The sequence below is a fragment of the Melanotaenia boesemani genome, chromosome 11 (assembly GCF_017639745.1).
Source record: "Melanotaenia boesemani isolate fMelBoe1 chromosome 11, fMelBoe1.pri, whole genome shotgun sequence".
NCBI classification, from domain to species: domain Eukaryota; kingdom Metazoa; phylum Chordata; class Actinopteri; order Atheriniformes; family Melanotaeniidae; genus Melanotaenia; species Melanotaenia boesemani.
The window spans coordinates 36042556-36065988 of NC_055692.1; the positions used below are offsets into that span (position 1 = coordinate 36042556).

Here is a 23433-nt window from a genome sequence, read left to right on the forward strand (position 1 = left end):
ACTCTTATTTACTCCTATTTCTGTATTATTTAATATTATTTATTTATTTTGATTAATTATTAATTTATTTAATATTTAGCATTTTTCTGTATTTGTTTTATTTTTATATAATTGTAAATAAATTCAGGCATAAAGGAATACATACAAAATCAACAAGAAACTAAAACAAGATATTTTTCTACTTCTGATAAAAACATAGTAAAAAGTACTTTGTAAAAATCAGATTTTAATTCTTTACAGATCAGTGTTTGGTCAAAAAGAAACATTTTCCTGAGTACAAAGTACAGTAAATATAAAACGCTACAAGAAGTGGTCGTCACGGTAATAAACATTTACTATCTACAGTCTACAGTTACGCTTGCTGGTCAGTACATGGTGAAAACAGCAGTTATAGAATCACACAGTCATGAAACGGGCCGTGTGGGATTAAAACAAAACAAACACAAAGAAGGAAATAAAAACAGAAATTATTCATGAATGAACAAGTGAAGAACAGAAAGTGAAATTATGTCAGTGGAATGATAAACACAAGTTTCTTTTTTCGAGTGTGATCACATGTCTGGACACGAGTGGACAGAAAATTCACCTCATCGTTTCTTTGTGCTTCCTCGGTCTGAAACCCTGCAGGTAAGACACCGTTTGGCAGGGATGGAGAGGTGAACTGCTTTTATGTAGACCTGAATTAATGTTTAACGTGTTATTTAGTTGTATGTAAATCCCTGAATATACCATAGACCAGTTATACAACTAAAAGTCATCTGAGTGTTTCTGCACCGTCGCTACGACAGCATACATGTCCAGGATCCACGAGGGACGAACCAAACAACACTGGAATAAACCCTACAACACAAAACAACCACTTTTTAGATGAATAAGTAAAAAGCATTTTAGAAAACAAGATAAGAAAGACAACAATATTTCTACCAACAAACAAATACTAACAAAATAAACAAACACATTTATTTAATGTGTGTGTGTGTGTATATGTGTATATTTCTGAAATACTTTAATTTAGTTGTTTAATGTACCGCAGGGCTGCCGTAGTTTTCAGAGTATGTCCAACAGACACAAAGTCCTTAAGTTTTAGTTAAGTAGAAAACAGGTCAAAATAAGGAGCTAATTCCAAGTTTTTCTTCTCAAGTCAACACTGTTATTTATTAAAGTCAACAACACAGAGACGGCTTTACTGATGCTGCTTAAAGGGGGCGTAGTAACCAATAACATGATCAGTTTGGCCATTTTTTATGTAATAACACAGATAATAATGACGCGCCATGTATGTGCTCATACCTATTTTTGAAGGAAAAACTACTGAAAGAAAAAAAATCTTGTATTTCTGAGATGTTTCTGTATTATTACATTTTAAAAGGATTTTTTTGCATGTTCAGTCAACTGACCAACCAATAGCATGACAATGTTTTATATTACTGGTAAAGTGTTATTAGTTATTGACATGTTATTGTTATTATGTTATTGGCTGCATTTTATTGGTGTTATTGGTAGCTACAGGAACATGTTCTGGTTTTCTCTTATTTTCTCTTCGAGTCTAAATTTAACATCCTCATGTGGCTGAAAATTAAAATAATGCAGTAAATGTCTGTCAAAGACTTCCAGTAAGCTAAATATTCAGTTTCAGAAACTGCTGCTTTTCCTACTTGTGTATGTGTTTACGTGGCCATTTGTTCTGCCTCCCAGTGGCTTCCAGCAACTGGCCAATCAGAAGAAAGGGATTTTTAAAGAGACAGCAGCTAAAACGAGGTTGTTTAAGAAAGACTGAATAAAGGGATGGAAAGAAGGCCCAGGATGAAAATACAAAGCTCAAAACAAGCTGCTGGTGAAACATTGGATCTAGCCCACCTGAACCTTAACTACCAATCACAGCAGAGCGCAGCTCCTGCTGCTTCCCCTCAGGGGATCAAAACGATGCATATGTTATCTGTATTAATCCTACGGTGGTTAATTGGATGTGATATTGATCTGATGTCAAGCAGCAGCTTTGGTCTCCCATTCCTGTAAAAACAGTAAAATAAAAACAGTCAAACATGGTCAAAATTTTCTGCTTTGTCTGGTTAAAATCTGGATTTTTGGATGGTTGGTCAAACAAAATGAAATCATACTATACTGGTTTGGACACAGCCATTAGATCTGATGGAACAGTGACTGGTTCTGTTTATCAGAGACAACAAACCTGCAGCATCACCTGTTAGCTCCAGGGATTCTCACCTTCTTCCTCTGGAAAACCTTTCCATGTTCGATAAAGAGCGCTGAGGGAGCTCGTTTCAGAGAGTTTTTAGCCGAGGCTGTCCGTCGTAGCAGAGGGTTCAGGAAGCCCACCTGGACCAGCAAAGACCAGCAGAGGTTACAGCAGCTGGCGGAACCAGTGAGAAGAGGCATGTTCCAGTTCAGATTGCAGACTGTGGTTCTTTCCTACCTGAGCGCGCTCAGTGCAGATGGCCAGGGACTGTCTGAAGGAGTTGCGCTTGTTTTGCTTGGCAGCAGAGGCCAGGTTGGTCTCTGATCCAGCCCGGAGCGGCATCGTCCTCCTTCCAGCCAGCTCAAGCTTCTGAACGGCTCGCTGCACTTCAGCCGGCTTCCTGTCTGAAACACAGACTCTCTGAGCTGTTTCTGTCCAAGCAACATGTCTGCCCTTCATGCTTAAGATGCTCATTTCAATCTAACTTCACTGTGAGCCCACAGGAGACTCACTGTGGCTGCTGAGGTTGCTGTAGGTCACCGAGTCTCTGGACGAGACTGAGCTGCGGTGAACCGAATCCTGAGAGCTGTGAAGCTGAAAAACAACGAGCATGTCACATGATGCATTACGTTGAAAAGGTTTGAAGTTTTTAGTTTGTTCAGAGCATCCGGAGAGATGCAGAGCAGCATTCTGACAGAACCCCGCCTTTGATTTTTTGTCTTACTTTCCTTGTACACATCCGTCATTTGTTCTAACCTAATTGATCATATGCATTTTTTATTTCCTGATTAGCTAATAATCCCCATGATTATTCCTGATTAGTTTTCGGTTCCAGATCAGCTGCTGTGAGTTGGTTCAATCAACTCTGAGTATCTCTGAGCTGAGAACCACAACAAAAAGCCATCATCAGTGGAGCCCTGATACCTGGATTCACCATGGCGACCGCTGACAAAAAGCCAGTTACTTTACCAAATTGGGCTGAGAGGTTCTTATTGAGCCTTTCGGGCAAAATGAAAAGGTATTTCATACAGAAGGAAGGGAACAGTGCTGCTGCTGCTGCTGCTGATGAGAGAGAAGCATCAGGGAAGGAAACTGCTGCCTGAGTCAATGTGGAAGTTTGAATCCACTAGTGCACTGATTTAATATTTAACTTTATTAAAACTAGAGCCTGCGATGGGCTGATGACCTGTCCAGGGTGTACCTGCCTCTCGCCTGGTAATTGATGGGATGGGCTCCAGCTTCCCCGCAACGCTGAATGGACGAAGTGGTACAGAAAATGAATGATTGGAGCATGTGGGTTGAAATATTGGTGGATAGAACAAATCTTAGTTTTATGTAGGTTCTATCCCACTGGGGAAAAACACACATGTAGGCAACTCTAGATGAAGTATAAAGACATCTTTTAGAAAGTGGAGATTAAACTTTCAGCAAATGTACATACTTTTCAATCCAGGCTAAAATCTTTTTTTTTTTCATGCACCTATGCATGAGATCTGCACATTAACTTGTAATTTATCCTGCTTTTAATAATTTTAATATAATTTATTGTTTTATTCTGATTTGTTGCAGCTTTACTACTTCTGAATGCTTTCTATAATACTTTTGTTGTTTTAAATCCCTTTGAATTGTCCTGTACATGAAATGTTTTATACAAATAAACTTGCCTTAGACCATGACTGTACATTTTTATGTCTATTTCACATTTATTGATATACACAAAAAATATTAAGTGGCTATTTCTACATCTAGTGATTTAAGCTCCAAGCAAAGATTGTTTAACTTCTCCAGTACATGTCCTCTCACCTAATATTCAGATTTTATGTAAGTCTCAGAGTATCACAACATAAAGTAGAAATCTTGCTGTGATGTCATCTCATGATTACAGTGTGCTATGGTAGATATGTACAGCCGGAGAATCTGTGGCTGGCACTGTTGGATGAAATGATGATAAGGAAATAATAATACAATTGTTCTGAACAATTCTGAACAAACCTTCTGAATAAAACCTTCTCCCTAAATCATTGTGTATTAATTGAGCTTCTAAATCTCTGGAATTACTTTGCCATAACAACCCATGTCTGACAGCTGTTTCAGGTGGAAGGAACTCAGGGTTTCTTTAAGCAAGGCAAGGCTAATTTATCTGTAAAGCACATTTCATGTACAAGACAATGCAAAGTGCTTTACATAAAACATTAATGGTGAACCTGCCAGCAAAAAGGTTCACTTCACAGAATGAGTTACCATTGTAACAGACTCTACGGTAAGACATACCTTGCTTTTTGTAACAGAAAACCCAGTTTCCCTCAATTCCAGGTTAATATACTCAGAGTTTCAACATAACCTGCTTTCTGGAACCAGCCCCAGAGCAACTATTTATGCTAATCCCTCCTTCAGAAACTTCCAGAGTGCCTGCTGGGATGCCGTGCTGGTGCTGACGAGTCTCAGAAATGTGTCCTTTAACTGAAACATTCTGCTCTGCCTGTACTCTGAACACCTAACAGTTTGGGTCGTACTATGTGCTCCAGGACGGAAGTATTGGAGTAAACGGGCTGGTCTCGGTCGACTCCACTCAGACTGAAGGGGTCGTCCATGTAGGTGTTGGAGGTGGGAAACCTGCGAGTCTGAAGCCCACTGAAAAATAGCAGATTAACAACAAGAGATGATTATGATGAACGATGACAAAGATGCAACCAATTAACCTGAAGTAAAATTACTACAGCAGAGCTTTCAGTCATTGCCAGAAATGTTGATTAGTGAGCAAAGATAAAGGGGCTGTGTACCAGTGATGAGTTTGTAAATAAAGTGGTCCCAATGCAACAACTGCAAGAATGGAGTAATGGCCAATTAATGTGTGAGTACAGTACAATGAGTGTTGAAAGGAGCACCAGTAAGAAACCAGATTTCAGTATGATAAATAACATCCATTTCTGAGAAGGTTTTTGGAGGCAGTTTTTAATCACCATAATCTATGACGAGGAGGATTGTAATTGTAACCTGAGTGTGCTCTGCAGAATGTGTAAAGGATTATATGTTGAGATAAAGGAACCTGATTCTTGACTTGACCTGAGAATAATGTGTTGATAAGAATATCAAAGGAAAGTGATCTATCAAGCTAAAATACCTAAATACCTCTAGATGCTAACAAGTTGTAATGCTGTACCATCCAACAAGTTAAGATGACAGGGGATCTGAGGTAATTTACAGTAGACAGTTGTGCATTTGGTTTCATTTGTATTTAATAGAAAGTGTAGCTTAGAGGTGTATTAGAGACTGTTGGAGACCACGTTGCAAAGAAGTCTTGGCTGCATTCAGGTTTGGATTAGATATGTAAAGAGTGGTGTCATCAGCATATAAGTAGATGTGAGAGCTGCCAGCAGTGATGTGAACATTGTTTATGTAAATTTTAAGAAAGAGTGGACCTAAAATAGACCCCTGAGGAACACCCATGGATAAGGGCAGAGGATCAAATTGGTAACCCCCAACTCACATAGAGTATAAAAAGCATTCATCCAAAGACTCAGATTTTTGTGTCCCTGCTAAGTAAGTGGTTTTTGTTAAAGACTTTTGCCAAGTAAACAAATGGCTGTACAATATTCTTTATTGTCAATGGCACATATGATATCACTTTCAGTGTTTTAGAGATACATCTGTGGCCAATTCTGAAGCCAGACAGTATGGGGGTCAAACTACTGCAGGATTTCAGGTATAAGGTAAGTTTCTTGTTGACTAATGTCTTTAAGTCTCTGAAGAGGCAAGGTAACATGGAGATAGGCTATAAGACAACCGATCTCATGAGGAGACATCCTGGTGAAGCTTTAAACTAGATTTATGAAGAGTCTACCTGAGAGCACCACTTGTGTGCTCCTGTGACTTGTTGTCATGGTGACTGTGATTGGCAGCTCCATCCTGCAGCAGATTAAACCACCGCAGTTTTTCCTCTGAAGAGCTGACCTGAAGGAACAAAGGTGGAACAGAAGGACAGGCTTCAAGAAAACAAGCATAAATGAAGGAATTCTGCCTTCCTTACTTGTAAGCTCACCTCCAGCACAGCCACCTGGTCACCGAGCATGCTCAGTGAGATCCTGTGGGAGTGTTCTGTGTCTGGTCCAGCTTTGACCTCACAGCCTCTGAGCTGGACAGTGTACTGAGGTGAACGCTCTCTTTTCACCTCCTCTTCCTTATCCTCTTCTTCTCCAAACATGTTGAGGAGTCCTCCCTCTACCTGACACAATAAACTTTGCCACTGACAGTTCATCAGCACGTTCAGGAAACCTGTTGGATACAACAGCTCACGTCACTGATTGAACAATCACACTGCTTACAGACCTTTTTAATTCCTGAACAGCAGTCAGATGATCTGGTTGTCTGATTTTAAGAACAGTAAATGGTTATAATAATAATGATATTTATAAAAAATTAAAATGAAGTATACATAATGTCAGATAAAAGACATCAACAAAGTTGCTGTCCATCAGTGTGGGAAGAGTTATAAGGTCATTACCAAACTATCTGGAGTCCATAGTTAGTCACATTCTATACAGCTGCTCGTCTTCCAGCAGACCAAGAGCTACATCTCAGACTTTCCAGGTCTCAGTTAGCATGTTAAATGTTCATGAAAGTCAAGTTAAAAAAAAGACTGCACCAGTATGGCTTGTTTGGAAGGGTTGTAGGAGAAAAAGAAATAACATGACAGCACATGGCAAAGCTGTATCTGAACAAACCACAAGACTGCTGGAACAATGACCTCTGGACAGACCAGACCAAGGTGGACATGCTTGGTCACAAACACCTCATAGCAGCTGTCAGCACGGTGGTGGAAGGATAATGATTTGGACACCTTACAGTCACTGAGTGGACCATAAACTCCTCTGGATACCAAGGTTTTCTAGAGTCAGATGTGAGTCCATCTATCCGATATCTGAAGCAATGTGACATAAAACCCACACTTTGTTACAGTTTGTTTTGCGCTTTAGCTTTACTGATGTATCTTGGTCCTAAACCATTCAGAACTTTATAGACCAGCAGCAGAACTATAGGGTCTATCCTCTGATTGACCGATAGCCAGTGTAAAGACCTCAGAGCTGGACTGATGTGGTCCACTTTCTGAGTCTTAGGCATGGTACATACATAAAGATTTTTTTATTCTAATGACAGTTTTTTAACTGTTTGAGACCTCACATGTGAAGATAAAAAAAAATCAGGCATTTAACAGTGCTGATCATACTGTATGTAGTGTGCACAGAACAACACGATGCTGTCCCGCTGCCGATCTACAATCTAGTCCTCCAAGCCAGAAATCTCGCTTGAACAAACGTGATCTAACAAAAAACTAAGAAGAAGAACCATGGCAACAACCAGAAAACACAACACCCAGTATGACAGAGGACATACATGATGGAGGTCTTGGGACTATTGTTAACAGAAAAATCCAGAACTGAAAAAAATAACAGACTGGAGACAGCATGAACACAGACTTTATATCCTTCCTTGCTCTCCAGTCAGCTCGCTGTCTTATTGGCTACGTTCCGTTCCATGTCACCATGCACAGAGTCCCGACTCAGGAGTCGTCGGCTTTCCTCACACGCGTGAAGATATTTGGTCGTAAATACTGAACATGCTTAATACTTCCGATTGTCGAGACGAATTAGCTCATAACACACCTCAGACCACAGGATCATTTTATAGATGGCAGTGGTTTAGGCGGTAGAGCGGGTCGTCCAGTGACCGGAAAGTTGGCGGTTTGATTCCCGCTCCCCTCAGTCATCTGTCATTGTGTCCTTGGGCAAGACACTTCACCCTCTTTGCCTCCAGTGTTGGCATCGCTGGTGCAAGAATGTGGATGAATGTTCGTTTCTGTCTGTCTGCCCCAGGGCAGCTGTGGCTACACAAGTAGCTTAAGATCACCAGGTATGAGTGAGGAGTGGATGAATAATGGACATAATGTAAAAGCGCTTTGGGTGCCTTGAAAAGCGCATTATAAATCTAATCCATTATTTTTATTATAGGAAAATCTTATAAGATAGTCGGACGTTTGCTTTCCTTGGTCAGGAAGGGGCAAAATCATGACAGAAACAGCCCGATAATCTGTATGTGTGCACCCAGCTTTAGTGAGGCCTCGAGCAGCAGAGTTCTGAATAAGCTGCAGGTGTCTGACAGATGTTTTAGGTAGAACCTGTAAAACACTGTTACAATAATCAAGCCGACTAAAAATGGAAGCTGGACTTTTTCAGGTCCTGCTGAGTCATCAGATATTTTACCCTTGATATATATATATCTATATATAGATATATATATGAATATTGATTTTGTGACTCCCTTAATGTGTTTCTCAAAGTTAAGGTCTGAGTCCATCAATGCACCCAGATTTCTGGCCTTGTTGGTGGTTTTTAGGTATATAGAACAATGCACATGTCTTCTTCTATGGTCCTTTCATCGTGTTACTTATCCCAAATAGTGCTCTAGTTACAAATAAAAACATATCTTTTTAATGATATATATAAATGTTCTATCATTTTCCTTTGATTTTGTGATTATGTTCACATATAAGGCATGTATGTGGGACTGTTTTCAGCAAAGACAGAACTTTATGAAGAGCATCCCTGTTTCAGACTGTGGTAGTGGTGGTACCTTTGTCCTTGTTGAGGCTGTGGTGAACTGAAGGTTTCTCCTCATCAGAGTCAGTCTGGACTGTACTGGACTGGAAACAGAGAAACAAAAGAGTTGCGTCTTGTTTGCACATTTATTCACAAATGTGTTGAATGTTGGAGGAATGTTCATTAAGACTTTGGAGAGAAGTGTATTTAAACAAACTGAAACTTGTGAGAGTTTGTTCAACTGTTTCTGAGGACGTTTCTCCCCTGTGAAGGTCTGGACTGCAGATGATCCTCACATGTTAAGAGACAAACCTAATTGTGTGTCTTACCCTGCAGGACAGCAGCTGCTCTGACTTGTTTAAAGAGGAAAAGCTCCGAGTCTTCACCTCACCTCCAACGCTCACCTCCTCGATCGCCTGCACACACAGAGATTACACTTACTGATGTTTAACATGAATGAAAGGATCAGTCTGGTTGGTGCAGTGGAAGTATAAAGCAGCACAGCAAATAAAATATGTGTGAGGTGTTGGCTGCTGACCCTTCTCCATTCGTCAGCCTGCTGGAAGCTGCTGTAGCCCAGCACCAGTGAGTCGGAGCCCAGCAGCATCAGTTTGAGCTGGTGTTGGATCCTGGCATTGGTCTTTGACTTGTAGACAAGCTTACAGCCACGCAGGTTCAACTCCAGCTGTGGTAGCAGGTCCCGAGCACACTTATAACACTGACACACAAACACAACATTACACCTCAAACACAACTCCAGTAAATTAATCATCCTTTATTAGTCCCACAGTGGGCAAATTCTTTCTCTGCATTAACCCATGCTAGTTGCTAGGAGCAGTGGGCTGCCAGATTCTGGTGCCTGGGGAGCAGTCGGAGGTTAAGGGCCTTGCTCAGGGACCCACAGTGTTTTTACCTTAGTTGCCAGCCGAGCCCAGGTTCTCCAGACCCAAGCCCACCTCTGTAACCACTAGGCTACCACTCCCCAGTAACCAGTCTCAGTAACATGAGTTTACAGAACCTGCAAGATCCTGTTAAACCTGGATAAAATCTTTGATTCAAGTGGGAGTGAAGTCCCAAAAGAGAACCCCGTTATAAGACCACCAACAACTAAGTAGAGATCTGTTTAAACCTCAAATCCAGTCCTCATTTCTTTATCTCAGACTTTGTTGTAATCTTCTAAAGTGGTCTTCATGAATAGTTCTCCATCTTTCTGAAGGTCTTTCAAAGTTTGTCTTTGGACATGTTCTAAATTTCCCACTATTTTCAGTCCAGTCCTGGTACCGGGCCATTTCCAGAAGAACTTAACTCTGACCTCTGAATCCTTCAGGCAGAAAAAAGAAGCCATAAGGAAGGAAAACCGGGAGAAAGGCTGAGGTATGTCACTTGACACAAGATCGGTTGAAACAAGTCAGATGGAGGAATAGATCCTCCCCAAAACCAGGACCTCAGCAGGTCTGATGGAGGAACGGATCCTCCCCAGAACCAGGACCTCAGCGGGTCTGATGGAGGAATAGATCCTCCCCAGAACCAGGACCTCAGTGGGTCTGATGGAGGGACGGATCCTCCCCAGAACCCAGACCTTTGCATTATTAAAGCAGTGTGGGATCATCTGGAAAGAGAATGGAACAAAAAGAAGAGCTTTGAAAAGTCCTTCAAGGATCCTGGAGAACTGTTCCTGAAGAGTACTGAAAGAAATGACAACGGTTCAGACTGGGATGAAGAATAAAATATTCACTTTAAGTCTCTTAGAACTAGACTAACTGGGTCTGATTCAGATACTGGATTTATAAATATTTACTGAACTACAGGCTGATAGTTTTACTGTGTTTTTATTACACTGTAAACACCCCACAACCAATCAGCTGGTTGGAGGCTGCTGATTGGTCAGGAGGCAGAAACTCCTGCTGACAACAGCATCTTGTGGACATTAGAGGAACAACAACTGTTTTGTTTGTCATCTTCCTCACCAGCAGCACGTCGTTCCTGATGATGAAGAGGTGTTTGCTCCACTGTCCGAGCCACTTCCTCCTCCACAGGTACCCACAGAGCCGGGATTCAGGGGTGGGTCTCAGGCAGGGCTGCGAGGCGCTCCACTGGATATAGTGAGCTCTGTCCTTCACATGCTCCTCCCCTTCGTAATCATCCTCCTCCTCACCGTATGACTCATAGTGACTGCTGTCTGAGTCGGCGTTCTCTGAGGGAGGGAAGGAGTTTGTGATTTATGCCATTTCTGGGTGATTTTTCTGTTTTGTGTCTTTACCTGTGTTGGTTGTAGTGGTGTCTGCAGCTATGTAAGGCTCCGCCTCCTCGTATGTATCCTCTTCATCATCTCCTAGACCTCCAGGAGGATGGGGCAGCACTGTGGGGCCCTGAACAAAGGAGTGATGTTAGAAAGCAGAGCTCTGTGGAAATAAAAACTACATCAATATGAATTAGACTAAAGAAGTTACATTAAACTGGTTTAGTCCAGTTAAGCTGCTCAGAAGATAAGATTGAGATCAGGCAGATCATCCTGAAGGTCATGAGATGATAAACGGAGGAGTAAAAGGTGAAAAACACAGAGTCTTGGCTCCTTGTCTCATGTGTGATTGGAACCGTGTGAGAAGTTAAGAGGGAAGTTGACTTTAAGTGACAGAAATCTGTTCCAACAAGACCCTGCAAGTCTCTTGATGTCCCAGGGAAAACGCGTAAAACGCCTTTCACACCATCATCAGCTATAGTTTGAATTTTACGTCTGGCTGATCCTGTTCTTCTATACATGTTGAACAGGACTGGATGAGATGTGATTGTTGTTGCAGCTGGTGATTCAGGGCAGAATGATTGTTGGATAAAAACTGTGGTTAACATATTTCTGTCTGTCATCTGAAGCTGCTTCCTGATTGCTGTTTCTATTTCTTTTTTTATGCACATTTATCATGATGTATTAAAGGTCCCATATTATTGGCAGTATCCACTACTGGGAGGAGTGAGTATTTCCCTTCATGAGGTCACAAAGGGAAAGTTCTCAGATTCAACCGTTTGAGCACACATTCACTAAAAAGTGGAGCAACCAAGTGAGAGATGTGTCAGAATTTTCTCATTTTGGGGCCTCGTACACAGAGGACACACATGACTGTTAGAAAACCTTTAGAAAGTAAATTTGCTTAATATGGGACCTTTAAAGCCCTACTAAAGTACAGATTTTCTCTCTATCCCCCAAATTCGTTTCTACCAGCGGGTTGGGACGGTTAGGGTGCGGATATGGTTTGTAAACTGTAATCTTGTTGCATTTCCACAGCAACATAACCTTACCTGAAACTCTGAGCCCCTCCTGGATCACCAAGCTTCTCACCCTATCGCTAAGGGAGAGTTCAGACACCCTGAGGAGGGAAACTAAATTCGGTATTCATGATGTGGTTCTTTTGGTCACTACCCACAGCTCATGACCATGGTGATGGTTGGAACGGAGATCTACCAGTAAAGGCGGATTAATGCTTGTGGGGCGTCTGCGTGTGGTTGGTTATGGCGTAGCTGATGCTGGTGAGTTTGCTCTCATGCTCAATCGTAGGGGGAACACGTCGTTTTGGCGTTGTGTTGCAGTTTCTTCTCCTAACCTGAAGGTGGCAGCAGGGGTGGTATCAACCAGTAAACTCACCAGGTCAGAGTTCTTTTAATGATTCGCTTCAGTTCTGGTACATATTTTTTTGTTTTAAAACAGCAATGGCGTCCAGTATGGTTCAGTGTCTTTATTAGATTGTGGAAGAAAACAAAGAAATAATTCCATCAGCCTCTCATCAACTTGATCCATTGGGTGTTGGGTGTCAGATTCACTTTAAATCCAGAGCCTCTGCTTTGAGCTCAGCTCTTTCTTCACCTGGACAGACCGATGCAGAGTCCACATTGCTGCAGACGCTGCACTGATCAACCTGTAGATCATTTGCTCCATCCTTCCCTCACTCCCGAACAAGACCCCGAGATACTGGAACTCCTCCAGTTGGGGTAGGACCTCCTTCCCAACCCAGAGACAACACGCCACCCTTTTCCAGCTGAGGACTGGTCTCAGATTTGGAGGAAGACTAGAACGTTTGGACAGTGATTTGGTTCCAGTTGTTCATGTTTCTTCCACGGTTGGAAAGGCTCTTCATCACAAAAGATCAGTACACCACCATCATCATCACAGAAGAGGCTTCAGTCCCCTGTTCTGTCCAACCAACATGCTGAGATCCCTAAACTTCTCTCACATTAAGCAGCATCTCATTATCACAACCATGAACTCTTGTTGGCTGACAAGCATCCAGGTGTCTGCTGGAGGTCTCTGATAAAGCAAACAGCCCCTCATAAGCAGCAAAAGCAAAGATGCATTCCTTAGTCAAGCGCCTGGAAACCCTGAGGGATGTTGCTGCATCTAAAAACAGTGATGAATAGAATCTTTTCCTAGATTTCAGCTCCCACCCAAATCCAACCAGTCTATGGTAAGTGGTCCTGGACTGGGGGACTGGGACTGTTTGCTGTGGGAATATTAGTTATCAGGTCCAGGTTTAGTGTCAGTCAGTTCCTTCTCAGACCCTCATGGACTAGTAACCCAACCACCAAATCCTCTCAAAATAAACAACACATAACGCCTTCCTGTAGATGTGTTCATCATTTTTTCTTTTTACATACAACTCCCCTGTGTGGGAGAGGGTTTGAGGGAGAGATTAAATTTGGGAATGTAGCTTTTCATTTGACTGGCTGTTGATTTCCTCTGACTTCCTGATCTCATGTTACAAAAATGAGGAAAAGAGGAGAGAAACTATTTCAGTGTTTATCTATACAGACATATATTAATCTTTAAAATGGTGATGCTAATTCTGAGCCAATCGTGTGTGTGTGTGTGTGTGTGTGTGTGTGTGTGTGTGTGTGTGTGTGTGTGTGTGTGTGTGTGTGTGTGTGTTTTCAGACAATCCATCACGTAGACCAGATGCTAATCAGCCGCCATCAGTGACCACTTCCTCCCTCTGCCAAGCCATCAGCCAATAGGACAGAGAGGAGATGGCCTCATATGTAAACAGTGAGCTTCCTGCTACTCCCTCAAACACACACATACACACTCAGTAACCCTGTGGACTCCTCCCAAACCTCAGGAGGACTCAGTCTGTCATTACTGACCCACATCACAGAGCCTCCCCCTCCTCCTCCTCCCCCTCCTCCTCCTCCTCCTCCTCTTCTGTACATCCAGGTCTAAAAAACTTTCCTTTCCCTGCTCAGCTTCTTTCTGAGATCCAGATGAACATCCGGACGTCTGGAGGAGATTCTGAGCTCTGCCATGATGAGACAAGGATGCTGCTGTTTCCAGGGCAACCATAAATGACACCAAACAGCCACACCAAGCGACAGTTTATACACTTGGTTTATTTATTATACATTTACGTTTATTTATTATTATTCTTTCTTTTTTTTCGGCTGAAGCATCCTATTCTCTGCCACATCACTGATCCCTCGGCAAGATGTAAAAGCTGTTTCAGGTAAAGGTGTGATCCTGTCTTTTTATTATTTTTACTTATTAGTGTTTAATTATTTATTCACTTTTATACATTTCTATATCATTTTTACCCCTGCTCATCCCGGGTATTTTATTATTTGTTATATAATTACTGATGTAATTATTTTTAATGTGATGTCTGCATAAAGTTATCTTTTTTGTTGCATGTTTCCTTGTCTACATCCACCATTAGTCTAACTCATCTCTAATGTCTGTGATTTGTGTCGTGTCCACTTCGGTACAGCACAATGCCCTTTGCCTTGTTAGTGGAAACCAGTGTGACCAGAGTTGTGTGTTGACTCACCCCAGTCCTCAGCCAGGCAGAAAAGTCCAGATTTGAGACCAGCTCAGAGGACCAGAGACCTTCTGGACAAATAAATTATCTTATATATCACATTCAGCTTAACTGTACACTATAAATAAATAAATAAATAAAAACATGAAGATGATGTCTTAAATACCATCAAAGTACCAAATTTGGGATGCTGTATAAAATAAAATAAAAGATTAAATTCAATCCTTCACAAACTTCATCAGGTCATATTTTATTCCCAGTAGAAGATAAACAACATGTCAGATGATGAAAACTGAGACATTTTACCATGTGATGGAAAATATGAGCTGATGGTGAATCTGATGGCCTTTGTTGCTGCCGTCAGATTAAAACCTTTGTCATTAAATGTCTGATGTCTGACAAATATTTAATTTACTTTTAAAAAGTTATGTTCTCTGCTTTTTATTGCAGATAAAAGATTCAGTAATTGTGCTGCATTCTGTTATAAAACATTGTTTATGTCAAACCAGATCCTTCATGTGTGAACAACGTCAGAACAATCAGAATCAGACCTTCCAAAAGCTGAGAGCAGCATTAGCCAGTACCTGTCCCAGGTGCATCTGTCAGCTCGTTGCTAGGAGACGATGATGGACAGTTCATGATCATGTACTCAGCATCTTCCACTGGGAACACAACACATACCGTTACTTCAGTGGACTTTGGTGTAGGACTACGGTGGTAAAGGTGTTACAGCAGAGTTACCAGGAGAGTCCTGAGTCTGTAGTTTGGACAGCAGCTCTGAGATGGATTTCTTCTGAGCCTGAGCGATGTAACTCAGGTTCTCTGAGTCCAGAACAGATAGGAAGGACTGCAGGTCCCAAATCAGCTTGGCCAGCACTAGAGACAGTGGGACAGATGGACAGACAGGTAAGCCGCAGGAAGTCAAGTCCACTAAAGGAGTCCAGTAAAATAACAGAAAAACAAATGATGGATGCTCAGCATCTGTTTCTTTTGAGCTGGATTTTTAAAACTTGATCATGTTTTAATACTGTTTTAATCTAATAGTCTTTATTTTTCCTTTCTCTTTTGTTTTTAAATTTTAAATTATGCTTCTTATTTTCTGATGTCTCCATGTTTCTGGGGATTGTGGTTGAATTGTGGTGTACTAAAAAACTTGTCTTGCCTTTCGCTGGTTGCTCAACACTGTCATAGCGCCTGCATCCACCTGGCAGTAGCCGGTGGAGAATACAGGCGTGCTGATACCGCGGATGGATTGGGATTCCTCCAACTTAACCGACGCATGGAGAAAATTCTGCCAGCACACAGAGCTAATGTTTTTCTGCCTGCACATACTAAGTCACAGGAGGAGAAATGCAGTTATCCTTTTCAGTGGATCGGGACAAAAGAAAGAGATGTCTACAACACCCCTAACCCTCTCTTTGACAAGGCTGAGGAATATGTAACGCCTAAAGCAAACCCAATCTTTGCACGCTATAAATTCCAAGAAAACATACAGGGAGGCAGTGAAAGTTTCAATCAGTTGCCGACCACGTTGAGGCTCCAAGATGATCAGACAGAATCGTCTTTGCAAGCAGTTCACCACGGGCCTGTCTCCAGTGTCAGGGCCCTGACCTGACACTGGAGACAGCCACAGACACACGAGCTATAACAGAAGAAGTTGAAGATAATGGCTTGCCAACATGTCCACTCAGTCTGTTCACACAATAAGCAAAAGATCATCCAAACAAGCCAGACAAAACTCCAGACAGACTAAGCATATGGGGGACAGCAGAGCCGAATGGAGGACGGTCCAGCAAAGTCATGCCAGTGCAACAAGTGTCAGATGCAACATTAACAGATAAAATACAAACCCAGAAAATAGTCATGGACACTGATGCACAGGAGTCAGAAGAACTGTTTACTGATTCCATTATAACATGTCCCAAAAACACAGATAGAGAGCAGGCATATGCAGATGCTAGGAAAAGAAAGGCACAAACTGAGCTCAGGCTAACATAAGACCAGCCAACACACTCCACCAGATATTTGGAAACATAACTCCAAGCCCAGCAGATGGCAAGCTCATAGTATTTGGTGGACATGCATTGAGAATGGAGAGGACCTGGTACAAGCAGAAGAAAACCCCATTGGATTTCAATATAATCAGTGCACAGACACTTTATCTATTGATGGCTTCTGGGACTTTGTGTCTGCCAGTCAATCACTGGAGGGGAGGACCATAAGGTAAGCATGGCGCACATCCTGCTTCTCTTCACTTCCTGACATCCGTTACTTCCCCTCACACATCACCATCACACACACGCCAGGAAAACAAATTCCCGTTGTAGACACCCTATTCAGAAAACCAGCTGAATGCAACAATCACTCACTGTGTGACAGGAATGGACTCCCAAGTAGGTCTACACACTGTAAGCGGCAATGCCCCGTGAGTGACCGGAAAATGCCAGAAACCCAGAAATGCTGTGGACTGCTGAGTGGACCCATACCTCCGCCTGCTGGAATACAGAAATCAGCAGCTTCACAGAGATCCTACAACACTGTCACTGATGAGGCCAAACTGGCGTCACCTCCTACAAACCCCAGAAGGTCTCACTGGACAACAAACACACAACCACATAGAAGAAAACCTTAGAACACTGAACTCAAAACTTTGCAACAAGCCAACATAGGTCCAACGGGCCTCAAAGAGCCTTCACAACTTGTATCCACAAGATCAGGTCGTAGTGAAGCCCAGAGATATCTTAGATGTGTGAACAGCGATCCAAACATACCCAACCATGTGTTGCACATTCGCTGAATAACTAATTGTAAGAAAGGTGTTGTTGCACAGTTAACAGTTGTTACACTCATAATATGTCAAGATATAGTTTTGAGTAGCAGATATCAAACATTTTGCTAGAGCTACACTAATGACGGATTGTTTTATTTTAGTACATTAGCCTTTATGTTTCTGTAATGAAAATAATATTGTTTACCGAATCTGGCCAATCTAGTGGCAACCGCCAGCTGATGACGTACACATGACGTGTTATGTGATACGGAAGAGAACATGGTTGCCAACAGCATGTCGTCTCCATGGTATCCGTGTGCTTAGACAGACTGTCAGCAGAGCAGAAACATCACATACACAGGAGACGTCCGTCTGCACGTCCGCCCTCACACATCAGAGACGGGAGGATCTGAAGGAAATTTCAGATTTTTTATCAAACTTAAACTGCGACTGTGTCAAAACGGCAAAAGATGCTAACATGTTCTTTCCGACAGTCAAGATTTTATCTTTTGAGACACTTTTAAAGTTTGGATGAAGTTTCTATGTGACATTTTGTCTGAGCTATAGGGCTCCAACGTGGGCTGGGGCTTTCTAATATGGGCAGAATCCCAAAAACTTCTATGGGACCAAACATTTAACAGCAAAAGTCAAAGCACACTGTTTTATGTTTGGATAAAACTTTTGTGGGGGTCAAGAGTCGAACGATGACGAGTTAGATGGCAAAGGTTGAGATGGAAACTGGAGGCGTTTCAGCAGATTAGTATTACAGGACAGTAATCTATAGACCTTAATGCTTGCCGCATCGACACTCAGAACTACAATCAGAAAACAGTTCAGGGTTTTATCTCATCCTCACACTGAGTCACAGTTTAACCGACTGTTGATGGAGAGGCAGAGCGATGAGTCATGTTTGATCCCACACTCAGTATCTGCAGATCACTGTTTACACTGAAACAGACACTCTGTCTGTCCGTGTTTTCCCTCAGGATCTAATGTTTAACAGATTCCTGCCAACAAGACTGAATAAAATGTGCCAGTCTGACAAGTTAGCAGCAGGACAGTAACTGCTGTTTCCTGCAGGTGTCTAACAGCATGTTGGCATGCTGAAACCGCCGTATGAACATGTTCAGCATGCTAACATTCAGTCTGTTGGCACACCGTGAAGGCTTTACAACATACGGCAAACATTAAAGTTCAGATTAATAAAATGACTCCTCTCAAATCAAACATTTAAAAGCTACTTTGTCCCCTCCGTGGCTCCTTCATCATCTCTGTATCAAAGCAAAGCAGAAAAAAATTCAAATGTCATGAAGTCAATTTGTGTTTTTGAATGAAGCTGTTGTTTCTCTCTGTCAACGAATGTCTGTTCAAGAGCTGAAATCATTCAAATAAAGGATGAAAATATCTCAGATTACATGCATTTTCTTTCCTCAGAGCTCAACGTGACTGAAAACTTAGCCAGTTTCTGGCAGCGATGTGTGATTTCTCTGTTCATGGTCAGTTGTTGGGTCTGAATCCAGAACCTGTCCGGGTGAAAAGCGTCCTTCACCAACGCTTGAATGTGATGACCTTCACATTTTCACTGATGACAGGACACACACTGATAAGCTGCAGGATGCTGCTAATGGTTAACACATGTGGGACATTATTTCACTTTTAAATCCAGCAAGTGCAAAAGAAATTCCAGTTCAGGAACACAAATGTGTTGCACACACATAGCAGCTGATGGCTGAGCGTGAAAATGACCGGCTTCCTCTCCATGAAACGCTTGGTGTGGAAGAACTTTGGTTTCTTTGAGTGGCTTCATTTCCTCAGAAAGTCCGGTTTGCATGGAGAGGGATGAATGCACAAGCAAACTCTAATGTGGATCGAAGAACCGAACCAAATTTGAACCATCATTACAATTCTTAATCCGATTAATCACAGTTGTTTCAGTAGGACACTTTAGGCATCAAAGGGCAAAGGGCCTTCTCAGCCATTACAGGGCAACTGGAACCACCAAACAAAACCCAAGAACCACCTTTGTTTCTACTTTAACTACCCCAAGGAAACCATTACACCTCCTCTGTGGCCATAAGAGTCATCTAAACTATCTGGGGAACCACTGCTATGCCCTCAGTGAACTCTATATACAAGAAAAGAACTTGTAGGACCTCCTCACTTAGAAGAAAAATCATCTCAATGATCCACAGAGTCGCTGAAAAAACCCATCTCAAACTTACTGTATAAAACTCCTAGAACCTTCTCAATCCCCTGGATGTCCTCAGGTACGACAACCACAGCAAAGAATTCATTAAGAGCCCATCCTGAATCATGAACACCACCTTAATCCCCTTAGTGCCAGTCCTCAGTTAAAGAAAGAAATACTAAACGAAGCTCAAATAGTTCAGTTTGAAAAAGTGACACACAGCGGACCCGCAAACATTCGTCTACATTAACCCGGAGAAAGAATAGATAAAATAACTTTGACTTGCTGAACAGTACAGGTTTAGGATCTCTGGACCATCCTTTGACCTCTGAAAGTGGGACTTACACAGTTTAAAGGTTTCAACATAAATACTGAACGTGGTTTTAAATATGAATCATTTTAACCTCATCAGTTTCTGTCCAGAGACCTCCACGGTCAGGTCAAAGACATTTTAAAATTTAATAATTCACTTCACTTTATTTCTAAATTTGTGACAAATCACCTCAAAGCACTTTTAAAGATAAAATCCAGTTCAGTCAAACTCATTATGAACCTTTGAGCCCTGCTTCTATGTTTAGGCCTCTGCTTAAACATGTCGTCCCCATAATAAAACGAGTCTATCTCTGCAACCACAAGGTCTGTTTGAATACTTCTGGAGTCACAGTGAAGGAGGTTTTGTGTAAGTGTCAGTATACGTGTTACTGCTGAGGAATAAATGAAGATGGCAAATGAAAAACAGTCCAGGCTCACCTAAAGTAAAACAAAAACAACCATTTTCAGGATGAATATAAATATTCATGAGTAACTCCATCAGATCTGTGCATAATTTATTTCAGCCTGTTGTAAGTTTCCCACTCAGTAACGGGACAGGGGAGGCCTCAGTTAGCTCGATGATGCTAATCTGTCAACCGCTAACATCTGACAGGTTCATGTTGAACGTTACATGAGGCTGTGGACCACACTGAAAACGAGCCAGCGTTTATCTACTAAAGGCACGACTTACATCCTTCTCATCAAATCTAAACGGTCTAGAAGACAAATATGATCACCAGCGGTTGAGATTGTGCTGGATGAGTGCTGCATTATGACTCTAGAACATGGAAATGTTGATGTAAAACATCTTATAGAGCAAATAAACATACATTACATTTGCCTGCACTGGGGTAACTGAGGATTACCAGGTAAAGGTCAGTTTAAACCACATATTTTTTGGAATTTGATTGTCTATATTGTTCCTAATGCACATACTGTATATTCAAATCTGTTCTTATTTGTAGCAAATTGTGACATTAATACAAAATTATAAAACATTTCCTGTAAGTTTCTTAATCATTGGCACTAATCTGACATCATTATGTACATTACTAAGAAGATATAAAAGAGATTTTATCAACAGTTTCTAATAAACAATGATATAAGCTCAAGCATTCATTTTCAGGTGATGCTCAGAAATCTGGCTCTGGTGAGTGGACCCAGTTTTTCATTAATCCCCAGCTCATTCCCAGTGTGGGTGTTTCTGCCCACAGTGATCACATGATGCTTTCTATCAGTCAGCTGTTATTTAAAACAGGAGTTTGAGAGAACCGGTGTCAGAACAGCGTGAATTATCATAAACTGGAGGCGAACATGTAAAAGCATGCAGAGAAAACACCCTCCGAACAGCGAAGGATTGTCCCGCAGCTCCATTCATACAGACAGACTGAAGCCATTCACTGTGAGCCGAGTGGGAGATGAAGCTTCAGTGTTTCTGATGAACTCCTCTCTGCTGATTTTAAGGATGCCACAGCGCTGCTTATCAGCCTCCTGATGCTTTAAACACTGAGCTCCACATACCTCACACACCCACAGGACTACAACAACAACAAGGAGAGACAAGAGGCCATGTCCCTGCTGCTGGGCTGACGGGCTGGAGCTGAACGCAGCTTATCTACCCATCAGCATCACTTCCTGTCTCTGGCTTTGAAGCTGCAGGACACACAGTCCTGTTTATATCTTTACACTGATTTTCAGTCGCTTTGTGGATACTTACCAAAACTTGACTATAACTAACCGTAACCTAACTGTAACCTAAATCTAGACTTATTTTACTCACCCTGAAGCTGGTCAGACAGTGTCAACAACCAAAGTCACAACGTCGTCTTATAAAGGCTTTTTCCTGACAAATTATGCTGCTGAAGTCAGGTTATATTCTGTACTTTACCTTCTAATTAAACCAATGTGAAGTGTTGAGTAATGCACCAGTAAAGTAAAAAAGCTAGTCTATCTTTACAGCAGCAGAAAAGTGGAACAACAATGAAGCTGATACAACATCATGATCTGACATCATTATGGAGAAAGAATCTGTAATTTACAATAAGTCCTCCAACTGAAATGATTCTATCAGTAGTTTGTTTGTGCCTTTAAATATGCCTCCTTCCCATTGTGTAAAGTCCCGTCCCTACAAGCGACACAAAGGGAACATGCATCATGTCAGTGTTTTATAAGTGTTTCCACATCAGAGGAGACGTCATTGTCAATCTGTCATTTAACAAGCCACAACGTCCTCATCAGGAGGAAAGAAGGGTGGTCGGAGGGAGCAGATAGCTGCTGTGTTCTCTTCCTCAGCCTTTATAAAACACGAGATACAGACAAGTCAATGTTAGACTATTCATTTTCATCAGTGAATACTTTTCCAGTGAAAACTAGACAATAACTAAATACAAACTAATGCAAAATCATTCAGCAGAGACAAGACTGAATCAGACTTAATATATCTGTGTGGAAAGGTGGGAGAAGACGGGGCGACATCCAGTCAGGCTGAATCTCTGTCTGGCGAGGAAGGAGTTTGATCCCCAGGAGGATGGTAGGATTGGCTCAGATGTACTCTCATGAAAAAACAAAATGTCAAGCAACATTTGCACAGCAGCTCTCCTGAAATCCATGCAAGGCTGACATTATATCATTTACTACAGATAAATAAACGTCATGAATAAATAGAAATGGCCATTAGATTACTAGATTTTATCATTTACTTGGATGGGACAGTGAACATCAAATACAATATCTTGCAGTAAATACGCCGGATTTAGCAAGCTGCTAATTTCCATCCGTACCTCCAAAGAAACAATAATGCAACACCAAAAAAAATACAACAAAGATATTGATTGTAGACTGGTATCCTAAAAAAGGTTCACCCACTTTGAAAACTCTGAATGTGCAGTAAACACATCAAGTAGTGGTGGGCGGATGGATCCAAATATCAGTAATATTAACACAAACGTTAGAATAGACATTGATCGATACCAGTGTTAGTATTGATATCAACTGATGACAACATTTATGCTTTAATGTAAGAACTGAAAACTGTCAGTCTTCATAAGTAAGGAGGATAAAGTGGTTTTGAGGGGACTGGGTTCACTGCTGTGAGAAAGCACTGAATCTTTCAGCATCACACACCCCTAACAGCGTCAAAGACACACAATCACTGTTCAGTTGTCACTTAACAGAGACAGCATCGGGTATTTGGGGATATTTTCCAAACTCAGATGTGGAAGAAATGAAGGCTAAACAAAGACGTTATTTTAAAGTTTGCAGTGTTTCTTATATACAACGTATGAAAAATAGATCTCTACTGGCTGTAATTCAGGACATTAGAAGGGAGAGATGTAACACTTGTGACAATGATTTAGAATAATTCATGAATTATAGATGACAAAACACACGGGCTGAAAGCTGATTGGCTAAAAATGAGCGTTTTCTTTACTTTATTTTCTTTTTTTATTTAAAAGGTACAGTCCATATTAATGAACATAAAAATGTAAATATGCCTGAATTAGCCAGTGGCTATTTTCCATCTGTAGTCCCTGACAGATCAAGGAAATATAAAAGCACTTCACAACACAAATGACAGAGAT

General features: G+C 41.5%; 1 protein-coding gene across 2 annotated transcripts in view; it reads right to left on the minus strand.

The window, feature by feature from the left end:
- Nucleotides 1-206: 206 nt before the first annotated feature.
- Nucleotides 207-23433, minus strand: part of si:dkey-220o5.5 (actin filament-associated protein 1-like 2) — a 33498-nt gene continuing 10271 nt past the window's right edge. Inside the window, exons 2-16 of one of the 2 annotated variants that reach the window (XM_041999491.1) lie at nucleotides 15324-15458; nucleotides 15167-15244; nucleotides 14592-14650; nucleotides 11048-11156; nucleotides 10755-10981; nucleotides 9326-9505; nucleotides 9117-9203; nucleotides 8822-8891; nucleotides 6234-6466; nucleotides 6036-6145; nucleotides 4708-4825; nucleotides 2707-2788; nucleotides 2432-2598; nucleotides 2224-2334; nucleotides 207-2010 (exon numbers count right to left, since the gene is read on the minus strand). In XM_041999491.1, coding sequence (XP_041855425.1) covers nucleotides 1984-2010; nucleotides 2224-2334; nucleotides 2432-2598; nucleotides 2707-2788; nucleotides 4708-4825; nucleotides 6036-6145; nucleotides 6234-6466; nucleotides 8822-8891; nucleotides 9117-9203; nucleotides 9326-9505; nucleotides 10755-10981; nucleotides 11048-11156; nucleotides 14592-14650; nucleotides 15167-15244; nucleotides 15324-15458 — 1793 coding nt within the window. In that variant the 3' untranslated portion in view covers nucleotides 207-1983. Of the gene's footprint in view, nucleotides 2011-2223; nucleotides 2335-2431; nucleotides 2599-2706; nucleotides 2789-4707; nucleotides 4826-6035; nucleotides 6146-6233; nucleotides 6467-8821; nucleotides 8892-9116; nucleotides 9204-9325; nucleotides 9506-10754; nucleotides 10982-11047; nucleotides 11157-14591; nucleotides 14654-15166; nucleotides 15245-15323; nucleotides 15459-23433 lie in introns of both variants that reach the window. The other variant, XM_041999490.1, reaches the window with a different exon arrangement.